Source organism: Mobula hypostoma, chromosome 15, assembly GCF_963921235.1.
Source record: "Mobula hypostoma chromosome 15, sMobHyp1.1, whole genome shotgun sequence".
In the NCBI taxonomy this organism is placed as follows: Eukaryota; Metazoa; Chordata; class Chondrichthyes; order Myliobatiformes; family Myliobatidae; genus Mobula; species Mobula hypostoma.
Window position 1 is genome coordinate 35,952,913 of NC_086111.1, and position 23,136 is coordinate 35,976,048.

The 23,136-nt window shown below is 39.3% G+C and overlaps 1 protein-coding gene across 4 annotated transcripts in view; it reads left to right on the forward strand.

The window, feature by feature from the left end:
* Positions 1 to 23,136, forward strand: part of pdzrn3b (PDZ domain containing RING finger 3b) — a 276,205-nt gene that overhangs the window by 234,618 nt on the left and 18,451 nt on the right. For all 4 annotated transcript variants that reach the window (XM_063067896.1, XM_063067897.1, XM_063067898.1 and 1 more), the window contains 2 exons: positions 8,992 to 9,245; positions 19,715 to 19,802. In XM_063067896.1, the coding sequence (XP_062923966.1) occupies positions 8,992 to 9,245; positions 19,715 to 19,802 (342 nt within the window). The remainder of the gene's footprint in view (positions 1 to 8,991; positions 9,246 to 19,714; positions 19,803 to 23,136) is intronic.

The window sequence follows — 23,136 nt, forward strand, 5'->3', positions numbered from 1 at the left end:
TGAGGAAACGTCAAAACAAACTGATGCAGGTAGAGCAGTAGATATGGTGTATATGCATCTTAATAAGGCATTTAACAAGGTTCCCCATGGTAGTCTCATTCAGAAAGTCTGGAGGCATAGGATCCAGTGAAATTTGCCTGTGTGTATTGAGAATTAGCTTGCCTATGGAAGGCAGTTAGAGGGTGGTAGTAGATAGGGCATTTTCTGCCTGGAGGTGGTGTTCCACAAGGATCTGTTCTGGAACCCCTGCTCTTGTGATTTCATTAATGACTTGGATGAGGAAGTGGAAGAGAGGGTTAGTGAATTTGGAGATGACACAAAGTTTGGTGATGTTTTAGATAGTCTAGAAAGTCATCCTAGATTACAATGGAACATTGATAGAATTGGCAGATGGAGTTCAATCCAGAAAAGTGCGAAGTGATTCACTTTAGAAGGTTGAACTTGAAGGCAGAGTGTGAAGTTAATGGTAGGATTCTCAGAAGTGTGGAGGAACAGAAGTATCTTGGGTCTACATCCACAGATCCCTCAAAGTTGCAGCACAAGATGACAGAGTGATTTAGAAGGTGTGTGGTGTGTTGGCCTTCATAAGTTGGGGGATTTGAGTTCAAGAGCCATGAGGTAATATTGCAGCTCTATAAGATGCTGGTTAGACCACAGTTGGAGTATTGTGTATAGTTATAGTTGCATTATAAGAAGGATGTGGAAGCTTTAGCGAGGATACAGAGGGGATTTACCAGGATGCTGTCTCGATTATATGCATGCCTTATGAGCATAGGTTGAGTGAGCTTTTCTCTTTGGAGTAAAGGAGGATGAGAGGTGACTTGATAGAGGTGTATAAGATGATAAGAGGCATAGATAGTGTGGACAGCCAGAGACTTTTTCTCCAGGCGGAAATGGCTAATACAAATGGGTATAATTTTAAGGTGATGGGAGGAAATGTAAGAACTTTAGATCAAAGTCATGAACTCCAGATCAAGGTCTCTTTGGGGGCTTTTGCTATTGCTTGCATGGTGGGGGTTGGGGTCGATGCTTCTGCAGCTTGTATGATGGGAGGGGAAGGGGGCTTCGGGGATCTAATGTTTATATCATTAATTCTAAGGGGTTTCTTGTTTCGTAGATGTCTGCAAAGAGTAAGAATCCCCGGTTGTATCGGTATACATTCTATGATATTAGATTCAACCATTTGAACCATTTAATTTGATTTGAAATGTCAGAGGTAGGTCTTCTATGCAGAGAGTGGTAGGTGTGTGGCACATGCTGCTAAGTTTAATGGCAGATACATGAGGGACATTTAAGACACTCTTAGATAGGCACATGGATGAAAGAAAACTGGAGGGTAATGAGGGTGGGAAGGATTAGATTGAACTTAAAATAGGTTTAAACATTGTGTGCTGACGGACCTGCACTTTGCTTCACTGGTCTATGCTTTTTATACAATGTTTTAAAGTCAATTATATTAACTTGGCAAATGATCAATCAGTAGTATCAGCAGATAGCGCTACAGAATACTGTATTGACATTTGGTTCAATTGTTCTCCATTTTAGAGGGTAGTGGATCAAGCAACAGAATCCAAAAGTTGTTTCATTGTTTTAAAAAAAAGGATTCAAAGGATGTATTGCTACTATGTATGCCTCTCATTGCCATGTATAGCATTGCTGGCAATCTTTCTATAGAGCTGGTATTTAAGAAGAGAGGTGAATGTCGGGGAATTGAAAGCTACACACGCTCAGAATTTGCAAATATTTGTCCTTTTCAGTCCTGATCTCAAATTAGTTTCTGGCACAACATACTGTTAGTGATATAATTAATGACTAATGCTATAGGCTAGATAACATATTTGAATTTGTTCATTTACTGTCATGGAAGCCTTAATCACATTTCTAGAAAAGATTATCATTATATTAATACATCAAAATAATCCGATTACAAATTCAAAAAAAATTTTATATACTTATCTTAGGTAATAGTTACACAAGATTAGAATAGAACAGAGCAACTGAAATTTTTAATTAAAACAGAATTAATGCAGTTCTACATGTATATTCTGTGCAAAATTTGAAAATGTAGTTATCTAGAATGCCAAAGCATTGTCATTCAGAACAAGTTACAGATTTCTAATTTTTTATTCCATCTTTTTTTTAATGTGTTGTCCAAATAATTACTTCTTGTTTTGAAAGCATAATTTATTCCTATTTGATTGATATCCATTTGCTAAACTTGAAAAGATAAATTTTAGCAGATCTGATTGGTGATGTATTAGTCCTGAACTATGGAAAGGTTTCTGTGAAATTATTCACGTACCTGTATTTGAAATGGCAGCAATTTGTTTGTACTTCATATGTTTAACATGGTATGCTAACAGCTGCATTTGTGAACAAGTTAATTGGCCTTTCATTAATTAATTCTGAAATATACTGTCATAATTAGGGAGGACATCTGTTTGCTGTGATTGTAATAAAATCCTGTTTTCAACTCAGGTGAAGAGTACATAATTCAGATGTAATATCCACCAAATTTGGAGCAAGCACTCATGATATTAGAAAACAGTCAACACAGTGTTTTACCTGCAAAATAAGCTACATGATTTATTGTAAACACTCTTATTACAATCGTAAACATTATCTACAGTGTACCACAAGCACACTTCAAACTTCTTTTCAAATTATCCAATGCACAGTTTCAGACTGGATTTCATAAGTGTATATATAAACGGAACTGGGACTACTTTCATTTGTAGTTTATTACATTTATTTGAGATGCATTTTAGAGATTTGCAGACTTCTGTTATTTAAATTATCTATATTAAGTTTTAGATGTTTGTTTCAGAAAGAATTGAACCTGATTATTAAATATAAAACTGCCACTGGGACATTGTTTATAAAATATTCATTTTATAATATAAAATATACATGCAGAGTAATGCACATAATGTGCATACTCTCAGATAGAAAGAAACAAAGATAAAGCTGAATATGAAAATCCAAAGATTCTTGAGTGTACCAGTGCAAAGTTTAAAGTACATTTATTATCAAAGTATGTATACATTATACAGCCTTGAGATTCGTCTCCTAATTTTGTCTCTAGTCCCAACACCCTGACCTTTCTGGTCTGGCCCCGCACTTAAATGGTCCAAACACTGGATCGTTCCTCATTCTCAGACCGCTGTGGGGCCTGAACCCTGCCATCGTGACTTGGCCTGTACCCGACCTTTCCAATTTGGCCCGGCGGTTAAATTGATTAGCTATCGGGACTCTCCTCGCTCTCAGGGATGCAGCAACGCTGCTTTGACTCTACCTCGACCCTGCCTCTGCTTTTGCCTGCCTTGTCCAGGTCTTCGCAACACCACCGCCACCTCTCGCTTCTCCAATAATAGAGTTGATTGTTACCAATAAAATAAGGTTGTAATAGTTTTCTTTGTTTTTTTTTGCTACCAGTAGTCGCAGGGCATCACCAGTACCATCTTAAACCAGAAGCGGTTTTACACGTATGTAAAGTAGTTAAGATGAAGGAAGAGCAGTAGATGTAGTGTATATGGATTTCAGCAAGGCATTTGATAAAGTACCCCATGCAAGGTGTATTGAGAAAGCTAGGAGGCATGGGATCCAAGGGGACATTGCTTTGTGGATCCAGAACTGGCTTGCCCACAGAAGGCAAAGAGTGGTTGTAGAGGGGTCATATTCTGCATGGAGGTTGGTGACCAGTGGTGTGCCTCAGGGATCTGTTCTGGGACCCTTACTCTTCATGATTTTTATAAATGACCTGGATGAGGAAGTGAAGAGGTGGGTTAGTAAGTTTGCTGATGACACAAAGGTTGGAGGTGTTGTGGATAGCGTGGAGGGCTGTTAGAGGTTACAGTGGGACATTGATAGGATGCAAAACTGGGCTGAGAAGTGGCAGATGGAGTTCAACCCAGATAAGTGTGAAGTGGTTCATTTTGGTAGGTCAAATATGATGGCAGAATATAGTATTAATGGTAAGACTCTTGGCAGTATGGAAGATCAGAGGGATCTTGGGGTCCGAGTCCATAGGATGCTCAAAGCAGCTGTGCAGGTTGACTCTGTGGTTAAGAAGGCATATGGTGCATTGGCCTTCATCAATCGTGGGATTGAGTTTAAGAACTGAGAGGTAATGTTACAGCTATATAGGACCCTGGTCAGACCCCACTTGGAGTACTGTGCTCAGTTCTGATGCCTCACTAAGGGAGGCAGTGGAAACCATAGAAAGGGTGCAGAGGAGATTTACAGGATATTAACTGGATTGGGGAGCATCCCTTATGAAAACAGGTTGAGTGAACTCGGCTTTTCCTCCTTAGAGCGACGGAGGATGGGAGGTGACCTGAAAGAGTTGTACAAGATGATAAGAGGCATCGATCGTGTGGATAGTCAGCAGCTTTTTCCCAGGGCTGAAATGGTTGCCACAAGAGGACACGGGTTTAAGGAGATGGGGAGTAGGTACAGAGGAGAAGTCGGAGGTAAGTTTTTTTATGTGGGGAGTGGTGAGTGAGTGGAATGGGCTACCAGCAACAGTGGTGGAAATAGATACGATAGGTCTTTTAAGAGACTTTTGATCGGTACATGGGGCTCAGAAAAATAGAGGGCTATGGGTAAGCCTAGTAATTTCTAAGGTACGGTCATGTTCGGCACAACTTTGTGGGCCGAAGGGCCTGTATTGTGCTGTAGGTTTTCTATGTTTCTAAGGTAGATCGGATATTGGCTTTCATTAACGGGGTCTTTGAACGCAAGAGCAACAAGGCTATGATCCAACTTTATGAAACGTTGATCAACTGGATTACTACATGCAGGTCAGGTTACCAGACAGTAGGAAAGATGTGATGGTGCTGAAGCTGATGCAAAGGTGACTTACCAGGATATGCCCTTGGATAGAATTATTCGGTTACGAAGAGAGACTGGAGCAGTTAGGTCCATTTTTCCTGATGCAGAACAGGTTAAGAGGGGACATGACTGAGAAATATAACATTTTGAGCGGTAGACTGCTTTGCTTTCATTACCTTCATGACTGGGGCTGAAAACATTGCGCTAACCACTACGCTACTGTGCCACCATGATTTCTTTGTACAGCTCGCTGTCTATTGCCTCAGCTTGTGCTGTTCGCTGACAGTTATAGTTCCTAGTTATTTTTCTTTCCTGCCAAGCAATTTTTATTCATGCTACTTGTGTTATTTCCCTTTCTGTTACCGTCCTTCTCCTTGACGATAGTTTGTTCTCTTATCAAGCTTGTGGGACTGCTGTTATAAAATATTACTCTTTGATAACCTTTTCATTATTGATATTTTACTTACTTTTAAGACTTTATATTTAATTTATATACATAGATATATTCATTGAAGCCCACATCCCTTAATAGGCATTTAATGGCATATCTGTAGTTGCCCTTGGTTCCTTGAGCTTGTCATTTTCTGAGGAGGCAGTGGGGATGAACTCCCACTACCTATTGACTGCTTCTAACGTTGGGTGTGTCAAATAGCCTTTGACAACCAAGTCCAGCTTCTGGCCTTCATGTGTAACTTGTCTACTAAGCCCAGCGGAACGATTTTTACTGACAGGAGAAGGGGCAAAGGCAGGTTACTGGTGCCTTAAAACCCGTCACTTTTTGCAGATGGGGCTCATCAGCCGTGGTTGGCAGCTCATCTAGGAGAAGGAAAACTCTGACCTCAGACGTCCACTGCCTTATGGATATACCCAGTCTTGGGAAAGGCTTCAGGAGTAAACCAAAGGAAAATTCTGGAGCTGGAGTCCCTAAGGCAGTCCAACATTAAGTGCAGTGCTGACTGGCAACTCCTGCAATGCCATTGGTGCCAAACTGTATCAGTCTCAGCCATTCCTTTGGAGTCATCAGCCATATGGAGAGGGGGAGCCTGCTTCATGGGCAGCAACTTGCTCCCCATATCATACTGCCCAGGCTTCCGTACCACATCAGCTGCTAGGATGCAATATCTATGGTCGATCCTGTCCCACTGAGAACGTGATGGTGAGCTACCTTCTTGAATAACTCCTCTCCTTGAGATGTAAGTGTAATTACAATGTTACTGAGGGTGGGGTGGTAGCAGTTGTCGTTCCCAGGATTATAACTGTGTGGAGGAAGAGTGATGTTTTTCAAATTCAGGATTGTGGTACGCCTTGGAGAACGGCTTCCAGGTAGTGGTGTTCCGATGCTTTTACTGTCCTTATCCTTCTAGCTGGGAGAGGTTTTGATTTTGGGATGTGCTGTTAAGGAGGTTTGGTGAGTTGCTGCAATGTATACAGTAAATGGTACGAACTGCTGTCTCTGGTTTCAGTGGCACAATAAGTGGATGGTTCTTGATGAGGTGCCCACCAAGCAGGCCGCTATGTTCTGTTCTCAAGCTTCTTGAGCGTTGTTGAAGCTGCACTCAACCAGGCACATGGGGAGTGTGTCAGCATATCCCTGACTAGAGCCTTGTTTCTAGTGGGCAGGCTTTAAGGAATTAGGAGGTGCATTATTTGCTGCAGGATTTTTTTTAGTCTCTGACTTGCTCTTGTAGCCACATATACCATAATCTGCAGGTTACAATATCTACAGATGTATCATAGAGAGCAGTCTGACCAGTTGCTTCACCGTCTGGTATGGAAGTGCCAATGCGTAGGATGGAAACGAGCATGCAGAAGGTTGTAAACTCAGCCAGCTCCATCAGAGACACCACCCTCTCCACCGTTGAAGACACCTGCAAAGGGCAATGCCTCAAGCAGGAGGCCCTTACCATCATAAAGGACCCTTACCATCCAAGTGATGATGGAGACAGCAGCCAGAGAACTGGAAATGAATACCAATGAATTGATCCACTTGACCTGAAACAGGAGTGTGTGGGCCATGGCAGTCAAAGCTCAAACTGGGCACGGCACCTAATGATGATGATGACCATCCAAGTCTTGCCTCCTCCTCAATGAAAAGGTACAGGAATCTAAAAATGCAGGAGTATAAACCTAACCAGCTTCTTCTCCTCCACCATTAGATTTCTGAATAATCCATGAACACTACCTCACCAGTTTGCTCTCTTTTTGCACTATTTTATATAGTCGTTACAATTTATTGTAACTGTTCACACTGTACTGCTACCATAAAGCAACAAATTTCATGACATAAATCAGTGTAAATAAACCTGATTAAGATTCTGATTTTATATGGTTACTCCAGTTCAGTTTCTAGTTGATGGTAACCTGCCTAGGATATTGACAGTGGGTGATCCGGTGATGCCGTTCACTGGAGGGGATGATGGCTTGATTTTCTCTTGCCATTGCTTGGTGCTTGCCACCTATCAGCCCAGGCCTGGATATTGGACAGGTCTTGCTGTATTTGGCTGTGGATATCTTCTTTATTTGAGGAGTCACAAAATGTACTGAACATTGTGCAATCATCAGTGAGCATCCTTAATTCTAATCTTATTAGAATTAAGCAGCTGAAGATGACTGTACGTAGATACTACCATGAGGTACTCTTGCAGAATTATCCTATGTCCTACTGCTCTGCAAATACCATAGATATCTTCCTGAGAATTGTGACTTTAAGACCAGCACAGTTCTATTAAAACACAGTTGTCCCGTGAGTGTATAATATTCATGGGGCAGTGCAATGAATTTCTCAGCCTGCTATAGTTAAGCTTGCAATGCATTACATCAAATGGCTTTGCATTCACAATTGTAACTGTCTATAAAATACCATGGTTCATCTTATTAAGAATGGCTATTTAGTTTATTTTCTTGATGCATGATCAAATTCAAAGGATCTATGCATAAAACTTTGAACTAAATTTCTCATGGAAAGTATTTTGAATGTTGCCGCAGTACTGGTGGTTTTTAGAGGTATTTGCAAAGCTGTCAATCTGATAGGAGTAGGATTATTTTAGAGTTCATTCCACATTTTTAAATTATCCATGAGGAACAATTGCAAACTAATCAATTTACTGTGTATTAAGTGAAAGTTAATACACTATGGACATTTTATGCACAATAAAGAATGCTTGTAGTGATTAAAACATGCAATCGATATGGTTCATACATATGAATTCATTGTCTCCCTTTTCTATTAAATGACCATTTAAATTGCAGAATACTAATTTGTCACTAGATTCTGCATGAAGCTTACTGGTTCAGCAAGGGTTTGCTGGCATTCCCCATCGCTGATCCTGGCAAATCTGCTCTCTAACCTTCTACCTAATTAGACCTGGGTAGATAACCTTAAGTCCATTGTTTTAAATGGGAAAGCAAGAGGATTTAGGGATAGGAAGTAGAAAAGAAAGAATCCTATTGTGTTTGTTGTGTTTAGGTCTTTTTTAAATTGTTTTACTTATAAAAAGTATTACGTGTTTTTACTTTAATTTTTAAACTCAAAAATTGTAACTGTCTTAATCATTTACTTATTTAAAATACTTTTGAATACAGAAACATCGCAAAATCAAGGTAAGTTTTGACAGACAGCAAAGCAGGGATTGGCTTTAATTATGAAGTAAGGTCCTTTGGAAAAGTTTCATTGATGAGGCTGGTTTAAGCCCATCCATGTCATCTGATTATCTCAGTCATGCTGCTGTGTTTGGGTCACTCATTTGCTCCAGTGTGTGTTGATCCAGATTTCCGGCATATCTCATGTCTCCATTGGCTCTGTTGTTTTTATTGCTAATTTGCTGGATCATATGTGTTATTGTCATTTAGGTTTGCGTTCTGTGCTTTGCTGCTAAATTATTGATTACTCGTGTTGCTTTTTCTTTTTGTGAGTAGAGGGCACTTTAACATAGCATGTGAAGTCAGTGGTATTACTTGAAATAGTTTTTGCTTGTAGTCCATGTGTCAATGTGCAGCACTGTTGTTTTATTATATGACTTGTATCTCTAAGTAGATATATGAAAAGAATACATAAAGTGAGAGTCCATTACTGTAACAATTTGGTAAAGAGATAGTTATGAATATGTATTATTAAAAGATGTTATTGCATTCTCATATTTTTGAATTTTTATTTGACAGGTTAATGGAAAGGACTTATCCAGAGCCACTCATGAGCAAGCCGTGGAAGCATTCAGAACAGCCAAAGAACCCATTGTCGTACAGGTGCTACGAAGAACTCCACGCACAAAAGTTCTTAATGCATCTCATGAGTGTCAGCTTGTAGACATGGGCACACAGACAGATATCACCTTTGAACACATCATGGCACTGGCTAAAATAAGACCACCAACTCCACCTGTTGTGGTACTGGAAGAATACCTCTTACCTGAAGAGTAAGAATATTTTCTAATTTCCTATAAGCATAATATGTTAATTTGTTTCAAAATGCAGAATTAAGTCATAATATTGTAATTGTTATCTTAAAGTTATTTAAATCAATTGTAAACCACCATTAGCTGGAAAACTCAAAATTAATTTTGAGAGCCCTGAAGATATTTGGCAACATTACATTACAATTCATGTGGCAATTTATGTTGTAATCATTTTGTTTCTTTTTAAACAACCGCTTCAAAAACACTAATGCATATTTCTTCTGAAAAATGAGTTTCAGATTTGCAGAATTTACTTATCAATTTCTATTCGCAAACCTTAAGTTAAAGATTGTTTAGCACTGGAGAGCCCATCTGTCATCTCCCTAGCTATTTTGATTATTGTTGGCAGCAAATAAACTCCCGACGAAAGCTTTTTGATTAGAGTTAGGATTTAATATTCTCTGTGAAAATATTCTCATTTGAGGTCGTGAGATATATTGATTATATGATGTCACATTAAATTTGCATGCCAAGTAATAAAGCACCGTTTAAAGCATTACAGTGGGTTTACTTTGGTACCTTGGAAATGAAAGAAAGTTTCTATAGAATTATATATTTACAAATGGAGCACATTATGAGTAATAAGACATTGAATTTGCAAACAAACACTTATGTTGAAACAAGTTATTTCACTTCTCAGTACAAAATTTAGTCATTTGAGGAGTCCACATTTTAGGACAGTTTTGTGAAAGGTAGCCTTTTGAATATACTAGCAGCACGGAGTGCTTGATTTGATGATTCCTTTCTGCTGTAAACTGGAGACTAAGTTAATGATCCAGAGATGCCAGAATCAGGTTTATTATCAGTGACATATATCATGGTTTGTTTGTTTTGCAGTAGTAGTACAGTGCAAGACATAAATCTTACTATAAATTACAAAGATAAATAATGCAAAAGATGAGTAACAATGCAGTGTTCGGAATTCATTGTCTGTTCAGAAGACCGATGGGAGAGAGGAAGAAGCTGTTTTAAAAATGTTGAGTGTGGGTCTTCAGGCTCTTGTACCTCCTGCCCAATCTAGTAACATGAAAAAGGGCCTGTGCTGGATGGTGAGGGTCTTTAAAGACGTATGCTGCCTTCTCAAGATACAGCCTCTTGAAGACATCCTCACTGCTGGGGAGGGTTGTGCCCATGACAGAACTGGCTGATTGTACAACCCTCTACAGCCTTTTGCAATCATCTGCATTGGAGGCTCCGTACCAGGTGGTGATGCATCCAGTCAGAATGTAGCAATTTCCTAGAGTCTATGGTGGCATACCAAATCTGCTCAAACTCCTGAACCCATGTTCAAATCCAAATGTCAGGTCTAGATGTATTCGTCAAATTTCTGTTATGTATGAGAAAATACATCACTAGTAATGATCATCATGCAATGATTAGATCGTTAGTAAAATAATGTCTTTACCCTGTCAGACTTATATGTGACTCTCGACCCATTAATGTGCATAGCTCTTAAATTGTCACCGAAGTAGCCTCCCATTTTTCCACAATATGTTGCATCTGCCATATCCTAAGCCATCACTTAGTCTGGCCGTAACTTGGCATTCCTCTCTAAAGCCACGTCACCTCGCTGCTCAGTCTCCTTGAGCACTAGAGATTCTGCCGGTGCTGGAAATCTCGAGCAACACAAACAAAATATAGGAGGGCCCCAGCAGAGGTCAGGTAGCATCTTTGGAGGGAATTTTAGCTCAAGCCTCTGCGCCATAACTGGAACTGAAGGGGTAAAAGCCAGAATAAGAAAGTTGGGGGGGGGGGCGGGTGAACAAAGAATCTAGGAGGGGATAAGTAGAAGAGGTAAAGGAATGAAGTAGAATGGGTCCAATAGGAGAAGACATAGAGTCACCATTTCCCAATCCTAAAACAGCCTGTTTATTTCTTTCTTGTTTTATGCTTAAACCAGTCTTCAATTCACCCTCAATACTACATGTTCCTGATTGGAGGGCCTTGTGGCTGCTACATTATTGAATGCCTTCAGGAAATTGAACTGTGTTAGGGAATTGGCTCCCCATTATCAAAATAGAAGTGAATAAATTTCTTAAGTATGTTATTTCTATTACAAAAGCCCAGTGGGGCAGCTTGGTGGTGCTCCTAGTAGAGCTACTGTCTTGCAGCTCCAGCACCCTGAGTTCCATCCTGATCTTCATTGTTGTCTCTGTTGAATCTGCACATTTTTGCTCTGACCACCTGGGTTTCTTCTGGGTGCTCAGTTCATTTCCATGTTCCAGAGACATGTGGGTTGGAAGGTTGATTGGCCAATGTAAATTGCCCCAGCTTGTAGTCAAATGGCAGAATCTGCAGATAGTTGATGGGACTATTAGAAGAATAAAAAATAGGATCAGTGTACAAAGAATCTAAATAGGGATTCGATGATCAGTGGTGATCATCCTATTGTTATCTTCTAAGTGCAATTCCATTTTCTCACTCCTTCACATTTGCTACCATCAAGTCTATAGAAAGCATCTTAGAATATTTGCAGTTTTGGGAGACATGAACATGTGCATCTGTATTTTCTCATCACCTCTTTTAAACCCATGTTTTTGGATCTTGGGATTTATTGTCCTTGTTTTACTTCTGCTAATATCTTTCACTTCCTTTTTTACTTTAGATTGTTGCTTTCCACTGTTTTTGGGATACCTTCTATGTTTTCTTACGAGATGATAGAAACAATTATTTAGCTTCCTTGCAACTTACTTATTCTGCAATATATGTTTTCCTGTATGAGATAATTTTGCCTGATGTTTTCTTTTATAGATATCTAGAGAAGTTTTTGGAGCCTATTCTTCTTTGCTGAACCTCAGATTTGTGCCCTTTTTCGCCAAATTTATAAACTTTTTTTTGTCTAATATTATCCTTAATTTCCTCTTGCTAGATGAGGTTGGAACATTTTTTCAGTTGGGCATTATTGATTCAAAATAGATGTATTCGTTGTAAACTGTGTATTCAGGTTTTAATTGTTTCGCTATTGCACGTTTTCTGATTTTAGATTTACAGTGAATTAACTTTGTCTGAAGACAGCGCCCTAAATCTAAACAAAGCAGATATTGAAGGTTAAGGCATGAGTTGGTCATGGCAGATTGGGAAACTACATGAAAATGAATGTGAGCAATGGCTAACATACAATGATAAATCTTCCCTAACCATTTTACCAATCTTTTCTAAAAGTAACCTGAAGTAGTTAATGCCACATCTAAGTAATTTTAGATCCAGTCTTCATGGTGACGATTAGTTTCTACCTATTTACAGGCCCTTTGCCGAGTAATGAAATCTCATGATACATAATTTGCAAATCACTTCACAACTGATGCAGATAGCGCAGCTTCATTTTATGGAAAACTTACAAATTCTGCCACCACCCATTTTTTTTTTCAAATCTGAATAAATCTACGCTGAAGTAAAATGCAAGTCTGTTCAGCAGTTAGCTTACCATGTGAAAAGTAAAGATACTTGAAAATATGTGAAACCCCGCAGGTTTCCTTGGCTGAGTAAATCTAGGGAATAACACTCCACACCCACGAAACCCTTGAGATTGAGAAGCTCTCCCACCCCAAACGCCAGTTTGTGTGCATGCTGTGTAATTTGCTACCCTATTATAACTCAGTACCAAGAAACAACAGACAGCATACTGCATATGATTAAAGGAATTATATTTATGAATCTTAACTAAAGGGTTAATAAAGAAATGAAAGAAAAAATAAAAAGGGCCCATTATAACTAAACAGTCAAATGTGCTTCAGTTGGAGCTCAATTCACTGATCCTCAGTCGATCTCGCTATTCGGCTCCATTGAATCACAATCTCCCCACTGGGTCATATCTTACGACCGGTTCTCTCCCAGCGTTTTCTCTCTTCATCTCATGCCGAACAAAGAAATCCCAGGTCACATTCCAAAGCATCCGCTATCTCTAACCATAATCCAAACACTGCTTCTACAGAAAGACCATTACATTAGCAGTGAAACCTTTCTCAGGGTGTTACATATGACATGGCAAACATGCCTCTTCCACTGACTGTACTAAATTGGAGTATTTAGTTATGTCTTTTATTAAATCATAGTACTAAAATATATGAGGTTTTTTAAAATAATTTAAAAACTCAGAGACTATTCCATTTACTTTTGTCCCGTTGTCAATTCCATTATATAAGAAAAGGCTGGATTGAGTTACTAAGAGTTGTGTTCCCTGAAGCTTGCGTGAAGAGAGGATTTGTTTAAGTAGCCATAGATTTTTTTTTATTTCTAAATTTGGAAATACTTCCAAGTAAATAAGTGGAATTTATTATGTGTGATGTTTTTGGTATTTTAAATGACAGCTTAACATTGAACAGTTTCATTACACATGTATCTGCATCTTTGAACAATATTTTGAAGTGAGAGGAAAGCTTTATCTTTGGCAAGGAGCAAAACAGTTGCTGAAAAAGAAATCAGTGCTGAGAGGATCATCGGGGCTTCTCTTCCATCCATTTGAGATATTTATCAAGAACGCCGTGTATGCATGGCCCTTAATGGTTAATGATCCCTTCCATCCCTGCAATAATCTCTTTGATCCCCTACCATCAGGCAGGAGGTACCATAGCATTAGGATAAGAACTATTAGGATGGGAAATAGCTTCTTCCCCCAGGAGATAAGACTACTGAACGCAAGTTCAAGTTTATTGTCACCTTACTGTATATACAAGCAAATGAAACAATGTTCCTCCAGACCACGCTGTACCCTCATGACATATATCACACATAGCAAATAAACCAAAATATTATACTTTTAAGTAAGTTATTAAAATAATTTCAAAATGCATGTACTAAAACACAGCACAGGTAAACAGTATAATAAACATCTCACTCATCCTAGTGACGAAACCTCGATGGTAGCAGGGTATTCATTGGTTTCACAGTGAAGAAGGTGTTACCAAGTCTAACAGTCCGAGTCCTGATGCTTTTTTACCTCCTTTCTGATGGTAGTGGGTCAAAGCGATTGCGGGATGGGTGGCAGGAATCCTCAGCAATGCTTTGGGCCCTTTGCCTGCAATGGTCCTGGTGAATGTCACAAATAGGGGGGAGGAAGACCACGATGATACTCATGATGGTTTTTACTGTCCTCTGTAGGGTCGTGTGGTCTGATGTCTTGTAGCTTCTGTTCCACACAATGATGCAGCAGATAAGACACTCTTGATGGTGGTTCTGTAGAGGAGGAGAATTGCAGCCTCAATCACCTGCTGTATCTTCTGGACTAGTGAGGAGATGTTGTGGGTCCATTATGAGCACACCAAAGAACTTGCTGCTCTTCACCCTTTCCATGGCAGAGCCATTAATGTGCAATGGAAAGTTCTTGACCTGAGCCTTCCTGAAGTCCACAAACAACTCTTTTATCTTGTCCACATTGAGACTCAAGTTATTGTTCTCACACCATTTGACAAGCCCCTCTCTACCTCCTCTTGTTATACAAACTCATCATTGTTGCTGATGAGATCAATTGGTTACACTGGGCACTAATCATTTAGGACAGTTACCGTTGCTCTCTTGAGCACCAGAATGATGGTGGCTGCCTTGAAGCCTGCAGAAAAAGTGGACTATTTCAGAGAGATATTAAAGATGTCTGTAAAGACCTCTGTTAGCTAGGCTGCACAGTCCCTCAGCACCCGAGCAAGTATGTTGTCCAACCCTGCAGCTTTGCATGGGTTTACACTGGCTGGGGTGCTCCTCACCTCAACTGCAGCCAGAGAGGGTGCCTGTTCCTCAGGAAGAGAGGTGACTGTCCTCTATGTCACCATCATCCGTTTGGTAAAATTGTGCAGACAGAGCTTTCAACCTATCAGGACAGGGAGGCGTCATTGTCGTTGATGCTCAGGGTAGACTTGTAATTGGTTGTGGTTTGTGTAGCCACATACACTGCATGTCTCTAGTGTCACAAAGGTGTCTGTGGGTATTCTGTATGTACTCACGCTTTGCCTTCCTAATGACACAGAAGAACGTGACTCTTACTGACCTTAGAGCCGTCCTGTCCCCAATCTGGAGGCAGCATTCCAGTCTCTAAGCAGTGTATGAACCTCTGCAGTTAGCCATGGATTTTGGTTTGCCCTAGCAATGTAGTGTTGAGTCACCAATCCCACATTCACCAATGTGCAGGTAGCTGCTTCCCTGAATATGCTCCGGTCGGTGCTTTCAAAGCAGCCCTGCAGCATTGAGATGGCACCTTCCAGCCAGGTCCTGATCGTCCTTTGAACTGGTTTGACTTGTTTAACCAGTGGTCTGCATGCAGGGATTAGCAAAATGAATATGTTGTCTAAGTATCCAAGGTAATGTCAGGGGATAGCCTTGTAGGCTCCTCGAATGTTGGTATAAACCAGGTCTAATATACTCTCTCCTCTGGTTGCTGATTTGACCTGCGCATAGGACTGTTTTTAAGTTGGCATGATTCCAGTCACCAGCAATAATTGGGCTGAACGGCTTTGAGGCTGCAGATTGTGCTGTGGAGCTCCTGCAGCGCTTCACCAGCACTAACACAGGGGGGAATGTAAACAGCAACAATCACAATAGCAGTGAAATCCCTCAATTGTAGGAAGAGTCTGCACTCCACCATTCAAAACTCTGTCTGCAGTGAGCAGGGGGCCATTACTACCAAGGTGTTCACACAGCAGTTCTTATTGATATAGGCACAGAGATCTCCTCCACGGGACCTGCCGGAGATCGGAGCAATTCTGTCCACCAGAGCTCCCTGCCACCGACCAGCTCTCATCACGTATGAAACACCTGTAGCATTATACTGTTCACTTTTAAACGTATTATATATGGGCCTTAAACTTATTTGTGGTAATATTACTTTATGTGTTGTGGGTTTGAGTTATATGTACTCTGTGGTGCACCTTGCTCCAGAGGAACATTCACAGGAGAAAATCTGCAGATGCTGGAAAATCAAACAACACACACAAAATGCTGGTGAATGCAGCAGGCCAGGCAGCATCCATAGGAAGAGGTACCGTCGACGTTTCAGGCCGGGTCTCAGCACGAAACATTGACTGTACCTCTTCCTATAGATGCTGCCTATCCTGCTGTGTTCTACCAGCATTTTGTGCGTCCAGAGGAACATTTTTTTGTTTGGTGGTATACAGGTATATGGTTGAATGACAATACATTGAACTTGGATGCACTTATGAATGAATTAAAATTTTAAAATTACTTTCTGATGAGGTAATGGCAAGTAATTTGTATAAATCAATTTTCACTAAGACTTAGCCCACAAGAGATTAATTTGAACCTTGATTTAATGTTCAGGAAAGATTAACTTGATTTAAAAGACAGATAGCATTAACACTTAAGCTGATCCATATTTCAGCAGAATTTTATTGTGATCCTGTCATGTTTATTCTGTATGTTCATTCAAGTTTCCCACTGTTGGATCAGAAAGTCTACCAGGACAAAACCAGCATTCTAATTAGCATGTACCAAAACTTGCAAATAATCAGTGTTTGAATACATAATCAAAATTCCAGTTGAACGCGTTTTTGTATAATTTATAAGTTGCGATGAGAAGTCTTGAAGGAAAAGTTATTATAATTGTATCCATCAAAAATTAATCTGTGGAGAATTTGTTGTCTAATATCTTTGTGTTCAGTTATGTTAGTTTATGAAATTCTTCTGTTCCAACAATTGCTAAATATTAAGTTAATGATACAGAAAAACTATTCAGTCTACACTGCACAGGATCTCCTTCCTATTTTGTTGTTATATTGTATGAATCACCGTGATGCCTCATCAGCATTTACGAATTGAGTGCTAAATGATTGCATGTACATGGGTGTCTTATGAGAGACCATAGTCCCATTCCAGACAGATTTTAAGCATGTGCTCTAAGGAACTTGTGCAACATCAAGCAGTGTTAAAAGATGTTGCTGAGAGTCTTGCTGGTGTTAATGATGTATGTACCACTCTCAACACCACCCCCCACACTTCACCCCAGAGGGCTGAGGTATCACTCCATATATACGAGGGAATGATGTGTGACAACAAAATTGGACTCACTTAGAAGCTTAAGGATTGCAGTTTTAATTTGGAAGTCAAATTACATTTCATGCTGAGAAAGCTCATCGTCAGGATGCATTGTACAGGGTGTCGCAAGGGACACTTTTGGGTCACGTGTGGCTTTCTTATCATTTTGGAAGCCAGCAAGTTGGAAATTGGCCTGACCTCCCACTGCCAGTATTATTTGCCCATTCCTCGTTCCGAGTGGACTCAATGTCAGTGAAGGAGACTGTCTGCATTGAGGTAACAATAGGGGCGAAAACCACAGGAAACTGTATCAACGTTCTGCGGGAGTAAACTGAGCCTTCTCATGCAAGTGGCATGAAATTCTTTGCAGCTCATATCACTCCCGATATCACCAGTGTAGTTTAAGCAGGAAAATAAGATTTTTTTGTATGAGGAGTAATTTGTGTTTCCACTTAATGCTTGCCAGTTTGCAAATGATTTAAATAATTAATACTGTGCCAATATTATTGCATGTATATTACATTGAAGCAAATCCTTAATGAAATTGCAGACAACTGTTTGCACAGAAGGAACATTGAAGCTTTTTGCCATATAGATACCCTTATAGTTTATATGCATTAATACTGTGGCTTCTCCCCAACAGCTGAGAAAATGTAGAGACCAGTGAATGGAACCTCTCAGACAGTTTGCCACCATTTTGGATAGATAGCACCAAATCAAATCAAATCAAGTTTAATTATTATTCAAACCAGGTTGATTAGGAAAAACTTCTTCACACAGAGAGTGGTGAATCTGTGGAATTCTCTGCCACAGGAAACTGTTGAGGCCAGTTCATTGGCTATATTTAAGAGGGAGTTAGATATGGCCCTTGTGGCTACGGGGGTCAGGGGGTATGGAGGGAAGGCTGGGGCGGGGTTCTGAGTTGGATGATCAGCCATGATCATAATAAATGGCGATGCAGGCTCGAAGGGCCAAATGGCCTACTCTTGCACCTATTTTCTATGTATCTATATATAGATGCAGCTGAATGAGACAGTAAATCACATGGGTAATATTCAAAACTGGCAAAGATTAGAAGCAGTAACACCAGATCTCCCCTCAAACAAATATAACCAGTGAATGATAAAAGAGGATAAAGACATTGCATGTTTTTTTTTGGCTTAAGAGATGGAAAGTGAAGTTAATCTGAATTGTGAAACCCGCTGATGTGTAGGGTTTGTAGGCCAGAACTGTGGCACAAGTGGCCAGTACTAACAGTTTGAATACTACCGCTACAGATGTGGCATCTAAGGTTGTGAAATCTAGGAATTTGTTTATTAGCACCTGAAATTAGTTTTAAAGCAATTACAATAGTCTTTCAGAGGAGTCTGTACACTACATGAGTCTTTTGGAATTATCAAGACAGTTTTATCTTCTGGAGGCAGCTACATGTAGTAAATACAATGCCTTTGTATCTAAATCTCATCCTTGGAAACTACAACAATTATTGTTGGATCTGAAAGACTATTTCCACTCTAAAGATCAAGGATTCCATAATTGCCTTTGCAGAAATTAATGGATATTAATTTCACATCATATAATAGTGTGGGAAGGCTAGAATTTGGTGCGGTGTTTCCAGTGAGTATGAGGATTGACTTTTGAGCTTGGAGCTAATTGGGTATCTCATGCAGTGGGTCAAAGAATGGGGTCCTGAAAATCCAAAGGAGAGGCATTAATTATAACTTAAAAAGGAGCCAATGCTGGCTCGCAATCCACTCAGGGAGGACAAGTGAGCCAGAAGCAGGCAACAGAGATGCCGTGAAGGATTTGAATTAGAATAGAAATCCATGTGTTAAGTGACTTGTGTACCCATCAGCCTACTGCAGTGCAGGTAGAAATTCTATAGGTGGCACCCATACACAGTTTGCATGTCACTGGACAATGCTGCACCTATCCAGAATCCTTGTGCTATGTCCTGAGGCAATCAAGAGACCAGAGCACGCTTGCTTTGTATCTTCACAATGATCCTAATTTTTGGACAATAATGAAAAGAATCTTTAATGATGGTGTCATAGAGAATTTGTGAGGAAGTTGTTAGGGTTTGATTTAATGTAAAGTTAGTAGGTACTTCAGAGGATTAAGAGAAATACATTAAACAATAGATAAGAGATAATAATTGTCGATTATCTTCTGGGAGATTTTAGTTGGACTTTACGAACCGAAACTAAAAGTCCTTGGGCTTTATTCACTGTTATTCTTTGTTGCTAGCTGGAAGAAATAGTGAAAAAGAATTGTGTAATAGACCATTTAATTTCTGGGGAAAAGGCCCTATTGTGACTAATTTATGATTAATTTCTTGATTATTATGTATTATGAAACTTGTGTGCTATTCTAGGTGGGAATCTATGTTGATCTGGCATTTAACATTTTTCAGGCTTAATACATTGATTTCATTTTAATTTGTTTTGAGAAAGGCATCCATCAGGACAGGACTATTATGATTCAAATGACTATTTTGGAGGATTGCAAACTGAAATGGACAGAGAAGAATTAGAATATGAGGTGAGTTCATTATTAGAGGTCATTTAGACTGAAAACCTATTAAATGTTGCATATTTCAAAAATCTGAGAATTTTTCTTCATAAAATGTCTTATTCTGAAGTATTTATATAGTATACTTGACTTTTCATGTTTCATTGTGCATGTAGATTAAAATATTTGCATATGTATGCTTACATAAATGTTTGCATGCAAATTTTGCCATTTACTTCACCAAGTTCAAAGAATATTTCAATACAAGTATTTCATGTGACCCTTCCAGTTCATAATATTTTTCTTATTGTATTCACTAGAACTCTAAATCTACATCTATAATGTTTAATGCAAAGAGGATGGTACAATATTGCTGCAGATATGGAGCTTTCCTGCAGATACATAACCTTTGCAGCTACTGTGACCTCGTTGTTGTGTAGCATTTGCACTGGGTTTACTCCTTTAGTCCTCCACACACTTTACTGCTCTATCCCCAAGACGTTTTGGTGCAGAGGGTAATTCATTACCGCAAGTTACCCTCAGGGCTGGTTGCTGGAAGGAGAACAAGGCTTGGTTATACCCATTACGAGAGAAGAGGTGCAGGGAAATAAACTGGGGAATAGGAATGCCTGAGAACCAGAGCAATCTCAATGGATAGAGAGGACTTATTAAGAAATAACATATAGAACATAAATTTGAATTGAGGGAATCTGTTGGATTTTGTATTAAAGTGCATAGATTTCTCCAAGGACTAGTGATAATACATTAAGCAATTGACGAGTACTAATAAATCTCAATCCTCTTCTGGGATGCATTTTACAAAAACAAATTTTCTATATACTATAAGGTTAGATTTTATCTCCTGACTCTTTGTAACATTTTATACCATTGTGAACCATTCCCTGTGGAGAAGCACTAAATCTTCTCCAGCCTTTAAATGTAAAACAAGTTGAAATATGTCTTTTCTTGGGTCATAAATAAATTGATTTACAACAACAGAAGCTGTTTCAAACATCAATGCATTAGTTAAAAATGAACAGGAATTCTGATAATTAACAATTAGTCTACAAAAAGATGTGATATTAAAAAAAATTAGGCTCAAAATTGTGAAGTATTTTGCTGTTGGTTCTTTTGTAATGATGTGAGCTAAACCATTAATAATGGTGACTTTGATGTACTGTGTAGTGCCAAAAGGTGACCAGTGCAATGACACAGGCAGCTGAGTGTTGGGAAACCCTTAATGGTCTGGAAGACTGTCTTTAGCCACTAAAGAAGCTTGCTCATATCTTGAAGACTAAGATCAATGGAAAGGTCAAAGCACTAACAAAGCTGAGCTCCAATAGTTTTCTCAGTTACTTTCTGTTGTCTGTTGATAAATGCATTTGAGCAGACCACAGAGGCACTAGTTCCATTTACTGTAATGGAAATGTTGAAGCGTGCAAGCAAAATACCAAGTTAGCCTTGTGGGGCTTTTCACTAATGGACGTGCTCTGAATTTAATTCTGCTGTGAAGATCAGCTATTGTTTCCTGTGAAATTGCTATATAAATTCAGCTGTTTAATACAACCAAGAAGGATAGGAAGAAGTTCTTGACTGTAATTTTTCTGTTTCTGTGCAGCTGAAATGGGTCAAGAAAATATATCTCCTTAAACTATCTTTATTCACTAATGGTGCAAATTTTGTTGCTGAAATTAATAATTATTTATGTTCTCACAGTGAAGATATAAACAATGTCTTATGCTGGATAAATGGCATACAATATTCATTAATGCCAGTTCAATCACAGCTGATTTAAATCTTTATATAAATTAATGATAGGAGCTTTGTTTTCTATATCAGTGGTCCCCAACCACCGGGCCGCGAGGAAATGATATGATTTGGCGATATGAAACAATATGAGTCAGCTGCACCTTTTCTCATTCCCTGTCACACACTGTTGAACTTGAACATAGGGTTGCCAACTGTCCCATATTAGCCGGGACATCCCATATATTGGGCTAAATTGGTTTGTCCCATTCGGGACCGCCCTTGTCCCGTATTTCCCCCGCTAAGGTAGAGTGTCCCTATGAAATCGTTCGTAAGCTGAAATGGCATAAAGCGAAGAAGCAATTACCATAAATTTATATGGGGGGAAAGTTTTGAGCGTTCCCAGACCCAAAAAATAACCTGCCAAATCATACCAAATAACACATAAAACCTAAAATAACACTAACATATAGTAAAAGTTGGAATGATATGATAAATACACAGCCTATATAAAGTAGAAATAATGTATGTAGTGTAGTTTCACTTAACAGAATTGGAAAGATTAAACCAGAACCTTGATTTGCAGAAAAAAAAATGTGATGGGAAGGAGGGAATAAGTATAGGGTACAGAGTTACACTGCCTGCGTCTTATAAATTGGGAAAGACTAGGACAAGGGGCAAATGGAATGTTAAGGTTGATAATTTGTAGGTTGGCACTGGCTGTGGATTCTCATTGATGACTAGCACCCCCTTTTTTAGGCTCCTGAACTGTTGTACACAGGCTTGCAGCTTTCATGTGATGCTCCAGTAATATGCTGCTGTCAGTGGCTACAACAAGGGAAGGACCAGGGATGCCTTTACTGTTGTAAAATGTCCCTCAAATGGTTGAATGGCTAGATGTTTAACAGCTGTTTAATGTCATTTGGAATAGTGTTAAAAGATTATGAGTATACTCAGCATCTGATCAGTTGTATTGGATTAAGATTGGTGACGTTTTTGTCAGCTGAGTCTCAGTTATTGTTTGGAGTGTTTGAGGCCAGTGTTACCACATTTGAGAATTGTTGGTTTTTTCACTGATTCCAACCAAGTCAATATCCTGGTGCTTTCCATCACTGAATGTGTAACCTGGTTCACATTATTGGTGACTTTGTCCAAGTGCCATGTTATTGACGTCAATGGCTTCCTTGGGCTTTGGCACAGATCACCTTTTGCTTCCCCAGTGATTCATTGACCAAGGTGTTGAAAGCCAAATTGGAAAATCAAAATGCCTGTTCCATAAGCTTTCATGTTACATTTGGAAATGATCACCTCTTCTCCTTTAAGGGTTACCAGTCAGGATAGTTTCAACTGATGCTTGTCACTCATATAATTGTACTTCAGGAATAAGCTCTGAGGCAATAAGCATCTTGGCAATAGGTAATAATTCTGCCTTGAATGCATTCTCCAAAGAAAATGGTGTGAAACTCAATGTGGTTTAAAACTGTGTGAAGTGTAGTGGTTACTTTATAAAGCAAAACCCATAGCGCAACAAAATCCAGATATTGTATTAATACGAAGATATGGTTTTTGCTAGTTGGTTTTATGGTCATTCTGCACATTAACGACTGGTATAAGGGTC